The following is a 10016-nucleotide window of genomic DNA, read 5'->3' as shown; positions in this document are numbered from 1 at the left end:
ATTTGCTCACTGCAGTAAATATTCTGTTGTACCTAAATGTGAATGATTGCCCACTTTTTGTTTTTGAAAAGTCCATTTCCTTTGAGTGACTATATATGGACTTGAGATCCAGATGGGATTAAAAGTGTCCCTACATGACTTGCTGCTAACCTTTTGGACGCCCACCCTCATTAATTACAACTTCACTTGTCACCCATGGGGTCATGCAAGCCAGCCGCCACAGCTCCTACAAAGAGGCCAGGAAATCTCCATCTGATGACAGAGACTTTGGCCTCGATGCTCCAATAAAACCAAGGTGACACACTTCTGTTCAGGGGAAATGCCTGTCATCACCATCCCTTCTCAGCGCCCAAGTGGCTGCAGACTGTTAATCATTTGATATGTGCAGCCGTTCTGCTTCCGACTATGCAGGACCTGTGCAGTATGTGTCATACACATGCGTAAAGTACCGAACATCGGTGCCTTGCAACATGGGCAGCAAGAACAGTGGGACCTGAATCAGGATTAGCATTCACGTATTAGAGTGATTATTTGCTACTGCAGATGCAAAGTATTCAGGGAACACGCGCAGTACACGCGTTACTTGAGTGTACACGGAAAGGTACTATTGCGTACTGGATCAGTGGTATCAGAAATCGAATGGTAAAGCAGTGGTTGGTGACATGGGCGATGGCCTCAAATCAACAAAAAAAAAACTGTCTCCTGTGCGAATTATGTGTCGTGAGCATGTCAGTGATAGCAGGCTGCATTTTCAGACACACAGCCACTTCCACAGAGTGGTGCAAGTGTCAGTGGTGCATGCGATGGTGTGCCAGTGATTAACTGTTGACAATGTCGATGATGGACCAGTGCTGTTACAACATGCACAGGTGATGAAAATTGAGCATCTTAGGGATTGCGTCTAAATGCACAAATTGATGGAAATGTACTGGTTTAGAATGCTGCAAGTGGTTGTCTCAGTTGTTTAAAAATTGGATGCTGCATTAGCAAAAGAGGCAGCCCCAGGCGCACACGCGGCTATCATTAAATCAGGGCCAGTGTGTTTTTTTTAAATTGCAGTAAGGTGTGTGTAAAATGAAAGATATCCAAAGAGGAATACACACATATAAAATATGAGTCACTGGGAAAGTGGTTCTCTCTATAGAGAGGCGTCACCGGGTCTGGTGACACCCGGTGCACAATCTACAGTATATCCCTCCTGGGGCGTGGCCTAACATAAAGGGGTGTGGCCTAACATAAAGGGGCATGGTATCATGGGACTCCCGATTACATCACTCAGGGGGGCATGCCCACTGCCTAGCATTCCCGGAGATGCTAGAATTGCCCCAGAGACTAATACTGTCAGGTCCTCCTCTGTAATAGGAGCCAAGTGCTGCGGGAGGATGTCACTGTGGAGGAACCAGCACCCTCCGAGGGTGACACCCAGTAGCCACCTGCACCCTCATATTGATGCCACTGTCTGTTTATACAGTATTTAATAACAAGAAATATTAATAATGTGCAACCAATAGTTCAGATCAATAGCTGTACTGTTTCTGATATTTGTAATAAATTTAATGTCTCCTAAATGTTTATTTTCTAGACGGAAATTTCCAACTTGTTGACCGGTTCCCAGCTGGCCAGTGCATCTACAAGCTCTAACATTGTCTCTAATGCCACAGCAGTCACCACGCTGGTGTTCAGCTATAGCGGAGACATAAATGGTTTTTCCAGCTACGTATCCACACTGAGACTCAGTGTATTACAGGTCAGAATATAAAACACTAACAAGATTAAGATTATATATATATATATATATATATATATATATATAAAAAGAAATGCGTTATTTGATGAAGCAACTTCTAATTAGAGGAGTATTTGATGTACGGGTCTTGACTCTCCATTACTTCATATAAATTGCTTTACTTTTACATAACAATTCTCAGGAACTCCCAAGATGGTCTACACATACAGTATGTGACTTTTTCTTCAATAAATCTCATTCTGACACTATAATTTTTATATCTTTTTTTTAGAATCCAAGTTTGTTGTCACCAAAAGTGAAGGAGAGCTTGTTACTGAGCATTGCACAAATTGTGTTCCAACAATTCACTGCCTTATCGGATACACAATTCCAGTCCTGGATAACAGGAATTGACTTCCTCCTTCCCAGCATCAATTCTACCATCTTGGATTACATACCAAAGGACATTTCATGCTCACGGTATCAGATAATGTGAGTAAACTAATTTCACAATTAGTGAATGTCAGAGAATTAGAGAATGTTATAGATCCTAGAGTCTCAACAAATGAAGCTTGAAACTCCAGCAGCAGATTCAGGGCCGTCTTAACAGCAGTGTAGGCCCCTGGGCAAAGCAATACACTGGAGTCCCTATCCATCCTCCAGCGGTAGGGGTGGGGGGTGCTATCAGCGGCAGCTTTGATGTCCCGTGGGCAGTAGTAGGGGGTGTTCTATCTTCATCTCAGCATGTAGGACCTGGAGCAGAAATTTCTGATAATTACTCCTTTACTGCACAGATGGTGGGAGATGGGGGGACACTAAACTGTAGATAGAGGCATTGGGATGAATGAAGGGGCCTTGGTACATGACTTCCAGGGTGGTAAGGGGTGTTTAATATGCAGGGGAGGGGTGGATAGTGGAGTGGGCTTAATATTCATCATTTTCCAGTGGGAGGGCAGTTTGCTTAAGGGCAGATATATTTCTTAGCTATCAATGGGATACAAAACTAGAGAATCCCACCTTTTGGAACGTACTGGAGACTTGGGGATCAGAGTTCAGGAGCCATAGCAATCCACCGACGAAAATATAAAACTGCATACCAGGTGTGTGGAGCTGGAGCAGGGACCAGCTGCTGGAAGGCTGATATCTCTACTTCTAGGCATAGTAGAGACAAGCTGCTAGTGTCCACCGAAAGGGAAGAGTACCAGGTTTTGGAGTATATGCTCAGAAAATGTCAGACAGAACCTGAGATATCTGCCTGGGAAGAGCAACTGAAAGGCTTGGATAGGGACCACTGCTTTGAAGTCGGATATCCCAGATTCCCCAGTACCGATTTTCAAAACTGTGAAAAAAGTGGACCCTCAGCTATCAGCCTAGGGCCCTTATACTCCTGGGGCCCTTGGGCAACTGCCCATTGAGCCCATATAAAAAGACGGCCCTGAGCAGATTCTAGATCCAGGAGATAATTCAGTCTGTAAAATCTAATATGCAGCCATAGGACAGAATAAAACCTTTACATCTATTATAAAATATATTTTCTTAGCACATATCAGTTTGCTGTGGTTCTGAGTCTGCAAGTGATACTGTACCCAAAATGTCAATGTAGCAAACTTTAAGGACCCCACTCCAAGTGTCAGTATACTATTATACTGGGACTCCATATGTAAGTGTAGTATTGTTCTGGGACCCAAATGTCAATGTATTCTTGTTCGAAGACCCAAAATGTCACTGTATCATTGTTCTAAGATCCCATTTATCAGAGTATCATTGTTTTGGGTCCCCAAGTTATAGTGTACCATTGTCCTAGGACTCCAAATGTCAGTGTACTATAGTCCTAGGACTCCAAATATCCATTGTTCTTGGTCACCAAGTGACAGTGCACCATTGTTTTCGGACCCCAAATATCAATTTACCATTGTCTTAGGACTCCATATGTCCATTGTTCTGGGTCACTAAGTGACTGTGCACCATTGTTCTACGTGACCATTTGTCAATGTACTATTGTTCTAGCTCCACAAATGTCTTAAAAACAAATTTAAGGGCCCAGTTGGAGCCTCACCCAAAAGAGTGCACCCCACTGCATCATAATATAGACAGGTACCAATCTAATCACTATTAGAGATGCTGCAGATTGCTTCAAAGGTGCCATAAATTCTTAGACTAAAACTACAAATGTAAATTAAGCAAGGTCAAACAGGTTCCACCATGTTCAAGCTAGTTACTTAAAGTCTACTTTGTAAAGTATTTTAATGGTTTCTAGACAAATATTGAAAACTTTAATGGAGAGTCATGTGACATTGGGGGAGATGTATAAAACATTAGAGAGACAGTGGAGCAGGAAAAGTACTGCACCAACCAATCAGCTCCTGTTATTTCTCAAACACAGACTGTTAAATGACAGAAGCTAATTGGCTGGTACTTTATTTCTCTCAATCATTGTTTTTTTAACTCTCCCCCATTGTTTTTTAAAGTCAGTCGTAAAAGAAATATCATTATCTCATCATTGACCACTTCGTTATAGCAAGAGAGCTCATTAATATGCAAACTCTGTGCATAATCTGTTCAGATTGGGCACTGGAACCTTTTGCCCAATTAATTCTTTAGTTTTGGAAAAATGTGCTGTATCTCTACCTTACTTTTTATTTTACTGCCTTTTTAAGTAGCCATGGGGTCAGCATTTTACCGAACCGTTCGGCCCAAAACCAATGTGTCCTCCAACCTTTCTGGAAACACTAATGGTATTTCTATGATTCCCTGAACAATTCTGACTGAACAAGGAACACGGCTATACTTTATTATTATTGGCTTTGTATTTAGAATATTACAATAAAGATACAATTCTCTCTATACTGACCTTCCAGCATTTGAAAAAGCAATGGGAAAAATAAGTCCCGGCCATCCTTCATTCAAACCATGACCAATCCTCCCGACTACACCTGTAACCGAGTCGGTGGGGTAGTCACACCAAAAATCTGGGCTATTGGTAGGCATAAGCATTGAATATGTATATATATGTATATATTACTGACGTATAGACCAACAAATCCCTGTAAGGGCTAAAGGACAACCAGCAAAGGTCATAATTTCCTGAGGTATTTACTGTAGCTGCTACCATCTGCAGTACTCACAATGTAAGCAACCATTTTATTGGCTGAACCAATGCTTAGCTTAAGCAGCCCATCAATCCATTTGGAACTCTTGAGGTGTTTTTAAGTACCAAAGCTAAAGACTGCTCCACTGTGTGTAGGCAATAACTAAAATGTCACCTCTTATCTTGCAGTGTCCTCGCCTTGAATAATATTTTCCAGAGTCTCTCAGTCCAGAAGCAAACTGCTGTAGCAGCATTTGAGAACGCATTCTTAACTTACCAATACAACTCAGACGGTAAAAAAAATTTCATTCTGTTGAATTGATGTACTGTACTGTGCAAACTAACATTATATAATATAACCTGTGTTGTTTTCGATGAGAACATATTTACAATTGCTAAAGGAATTGTTCCCAAACTTACTTTATAAGACATATGTGACATATATGAGACATAAATATATGCATAATGTCATTCTTAAAATACAACCTGATAATTGAGCAAATTATGTCACATGACTTGTTATGAAAGGCAAACACTGGTAGACTCAGGACCAGCCCGAAACTAATGTTTATGGTAAGCAAATATACATTTTAGTGCCCCTCAGTGTAATAAACTATATCAATCACAGATATTAAAGCACTATGGGGCCTATACATAAAGGTGGTTTTTCATAAAATGATTCAGCAACTATAGTTTCTGCATAATTTTATGTACCACCGCTATGTACTAAGATTGCTGTGAAATCTCCTGCAAAAGGCTAACTATCGGTTCTCATTGATGATCAGAGTTCCCATAATTATCATCAATGAGAACTATGATTTGACCCCTATATGACAAACTGCAGAAACCAAAGCTTACAATCACTCTGCGTAATTGGCCACTAGCTGCGATAGGCTCACAGACGGTGCCACCTTCAAAATGCTGCTTTTGTCTCTGCATTGGCGCCCTGTGAGCTGCACCTCACGGCCCGGCAACAAATCCTTACCCCTACCAATGTCGCTCCTCAGTCCGGCACTGTGACTCATCCCTACAGAGGATCCCTCCTCACTGTGGGTTTCTACTCAGACACCTACCCTGCATAATGGTTGGGCTGGCGCTGGGTAGACTTTAGGATCACCCCACAGAAGCATATTGATTTGCTCAAAGTGAAATGTTTATATTAGATATTCCCTTGTATTTTGTCTGATCAACAAAAATATCATCATCATCTATTTGTATTCCGTCTGCAAAATCCTCAACACACAGCACACAAATCACACAAGCACAATTTAAACAGCAATTAGTAGGAGCAAATGTACAAGCACAAGATCCAAAAGTACTGTACAAATTAAACATAAAAGTCATACAAATACACTTAGAGGGACATGTACTAAGAAGTGATAAGAGCGGAGATGTGAGCCAGTGGAGAAGCTGCTCCATCAACCAATCAGCAGCTCTGTATAATTTTATAGTATGCAAATTATAGATGTTACTTCAGTGCTGATTGGTTGCCATGGGCAACTTCTAGACTGGCTCACTTCTTAGTAAATGTCCCCCTTAAATATTAAAACATCACAGGTACATTCAAAGTAGACAAAGGAGGTGCTTGATACATATGGCCGGATGGAATGAAGTCCAAGTTGGGCGGAGGTGTGGGTTCCCAGCCAAACCTGGACATTTTTTTTAAGCGGCAGTCATTTCCAATGTTCGGCGGGGAACCCCCACCTCTGGCCAACTCGGACGGCTTTACATTCGTCCCATAGGGTCAAGAGTGCCCTGCTTTTGATAAATTAAAAGAGTCTCTTTATTATGTTGTGAAAGCCCTGTATCCAGTGTTTTCACCAGAGAAAGGGCTTTTCTCAACTTTTCTCAATTTATAAACAGTTCAGAGATTTTTCCAGTGCCCTCAGGTCTATGGGGACAGAGGTTTACCGCAATTTAGTAAGCATTTCTATCGCCACTGGGTAACACCATCTCAAGCTCATCCTCTTCTCACCTGTGGGGACCTGAGGCTTTGCGAGATCTCTCCAGATCGAAGCGCAAGAGCGGCCAGCGGAAACACCTTTCCAGAGCCCAACATCCGTAATAATAGCACCCCTTGTGGTTGTTAATTTCAAGGTAGCATCCCCTATATTTCTTACTGGCATTTTAGGGAGGAATGCAGAGGTAGCAACTCATTAGCCAGCAACCGTATCCCCAGACAAGCTAGCAATGGGTATAACTAATACTATATACATTCCCGAAATCATAGAATGAGGACTATTTGCAATAACAGCACAGTATCAGTTGTAATAAAGGAAATTCCTGCCCATCTGTCTGTGCCCATCCCCATCTGTAAAGGCAAGAGTCCCAGCAGCACTCAATGCTAGTTTTTGCCACCATTTGGCCGGAATGGGCACATTTTGAGAGACCTTTGTGGTGTTCTTATCTAAGACTGAAATCTGTCAATCTGCTTTCTTCTAACATGGTATGTCCTTCCATTCCCAGGTGACGCGTGTACAGCTGGCATTTCCAATACACCTCAATATGCACAGAAGAACTTTGGAGAATTTTGTTATAACGTCTCCGCTGACGCTGTCGCAATGTATTACCCATCTTTAAATAAAGTAAGTTTTACAGCATTTTGCAAACTGCAATAAGGCCAGACTTGGACACAGATGAAAGTAACTGGAAGATTGTGTATCATCCCTCTTCTAACTCCATATGTCCTTCCCATCAATACTGTAAGGGTCTTCTGTGATGTACTGGAATTCATGCCTATATTCCTGGATTTTCTATTGCTTTGTTGGGAATTAAACAGTGCCAGTTTGGGGTTACCGATTCTGTAGCTTTAAAAATAAGTTTTAAACAGGAGATTTTGCCTTTACTAGTTGTAGAACGCACCTCTCGGAGAGATTTAATGAAACCTGATTGCAACTACTAAATATACTGTCACCGATCCAACTTTATAGCAGAGTCATCTTACCTCCCGGATGTTGGCTAAAACTTTATGCTTGACAACATCTCTCGAACTTTTAGTGCATAGCAGATAGCATTAAAAGCAGCCAACGTATGATCTTGAGTAAACAACTATAGGTGTCAACTTTATATAATGCTGCAAGTATGCAGAACACAGCTGCAGATTAATTTATGAAAGGAAATAAACACAACTGTATATTTTAACATCCCCATTTATAAATTGGTTGAATGTTCCTGGCACTTTGGTATTTATTTCATCAGCCCTATAAAACACAACAAATTGAAAGCTAACATACAGATGGAGCCCTGCTCATCTATCGCTTTAATAGGATTAATTGAGCCAGGGCAGTCAGACTTAATCCCTTGCTGTAATGACTTAATCCCCTGCTGTATTGCTCTCTCTGTATTGTATTGCAGCTGAGAATAATAGATGAAAATCTTATGCTAATAAGCCTTGGTGCACCTAGGCGCAGCAGAGAAGGCTAGATGAGTGAGGCTCCATCTGTAATGTATTATACGTCTCTCATGCAGAGTCAGATCATCTATTAGGCAACCTAGGCTCCAGCCTAGAGCCCAGTACACGCTGAGTTCCCTTGGTGACTGTAACTCATTTTTATTTGTCTTTGTGTGACAAATGGCATGGGGAGGAGGGGAGTCCAAACATGTATCTAGCCTAGCACCCCTTGGGGTCTTCTTCAGACCCTGCTCTCTCCCACATCCCTCCATTTTACTTGACGCTTCTGACCAACCAAAACGAGTTCATTTAGACTAGAATTATTTACACAGGATTAAAACTGGCTTCTCTCCAATAATGACTAACTCAATTTCCCAGCTCAACTATCTAGTTCCAGTGATGTTTAATTAGAAGATGACGCAATCCCAGTATAAATAATTTTCTCTTGGGTTCAACATGAAGAACTGTTGCTTTGGAGTATATTGTTACATTAAATTCCCCAGCTCGCAGCTAATGAGTTGACATTGTATTAGGGTTTTACATATTTAAGAAACAAAAGCAGTCAGACTGTTCAGGGATTGTGGGATTCGTATAAGTAATGTAAATTTAATTGTGTGTAAAATTTTTGTTGTTGAGGCAATGGCACTTTGATCTCATTCCAAAGGAAATCCATAGCTATTGGTTGTATAGGGGCACTGTTAATAAAAGTTTTTGGACCAATCTGCTCCACCCTGCTGTTTCTCTGTTGTTTAGTTTGATCAGTAGCAATTGCAGTCTCCTGTTAGAGTACAACTTTTCCTGCCACTCCTTTTCTTCCTCCAGCTGAATGTAACTCTCTGCTGTCACTCCTTACTTCCCAATAAAGATGGAGGTTATATGCATGTGCTTCATGCATATATACTGTCGTGCTGTCTCTCATGTAACATCTATTACTACGGCTGGCCAAAGGGTTATAAGTGGTCACTTTAGTTTTGGCCCAACTCCACTAATGTTTTCTATTTTCTCAATGTAAATAAATTAACCAGTGCAATTAAGGGTAACTGGAAACTTGGAGTTAAACTTTAATATATTGCCCAAATACTGTTTTGTTAAGTAATTAATAGCCATAAGCTGTAATAATGTATGTACAACAATATGGGGGGAAATGTAGTGTTGCATCACTATATATTATCATTTGTGTAATTGTGAAGATGAACCAATTACTGTACAGCATTAATTGTATACCCATCCAGCATTTCCTTTCACCTTTGCCTTGTTTGTGTCTTGTCTACTTGCTTTTAATAAATGTTCATTGAAAAAAATGCCTTGGTATATTTTTCATGGTGTTTTTTTGCATAGTATGGCTTTGCTACTATTTCTGTGTTAAGGTAGGTACAACTGTACTAACCCGGTTGCTACTGGTTAAACTAAACTCTGAGTACAGAGTCATAATTTGGTGTAAGGTATATACAAAACTAACCTGGTATGGGACGGGTGCTTATAACCTCAGAATCACAGCACAGCACAACCACAGTACACAATATTAGAGTTTACTTTAAAACCACAAACTCATTCTTAATCAGGCACATTCCTGAGTCAGCCCTGTCCAGGCGGTGGAAGGAAACAAATGCTTTTTTAATTTAATTTTTATTTTTCACAATTTTTTATTTTCATTTTTTTATTTATTTGGAGTTGTTACTTATATAACACTTACTGACACTTTAACCTTTCACCAGTGTGATGACTTGGGCGGTTGACCCGTGCTGACTTGGGGGTCCCGTGCCCTGGATTTGAACCTTAGTTTTAGGGACCCACCAGATTAGGTCAACTGG

At 40.9% G+C, this 10016-nt stretch overlaps 1 protein-coding gene across 1 annotated transcript; it reads left to right on the top strand.

Moving 5' to 3' along the window:
- Positions 1-203: 203 nt before the first annotated feature.
- Positions 204-9451, top strand: LOC134944244 (uncharacterized). Its single transcript, XM_063932827.1, has 6 exons — positions 204-295; positions 544-601; positions 1583-1747; positions 2019-2218; positions 5004-5107; positions 7281-9451. The coding sequence occupies exons 1-6, from the start codon at positions 204-206 to the stop codon at positions 7430-7432; spliced, it is 771 nt and encodes a 256-aa protein (XP_063788897.1). The 3' UTR covers positions 7433-9451.
- Positions 9452-10016: the final 565 nt, after the last annotated feature.

This window comes from Pseudophryne corroboree, chromosome 7 (genome assembly GCF_028390025.1).
Source record: "Pseudophryne corroboree isolate aPseCor3 chromosome 7, aPseCor3.hap2, whole genome shotgun sequence".
NCBI classification, from domain to species: Eukaryota; Metazoa; Chordata; class Amphibia; order Anura; family Myobatrachidae; genus Pseudophryne; species Pseudophryne corroboree.
This window is presented reverse-complemented; position numbering and strand designations above follow the sequence as displayed.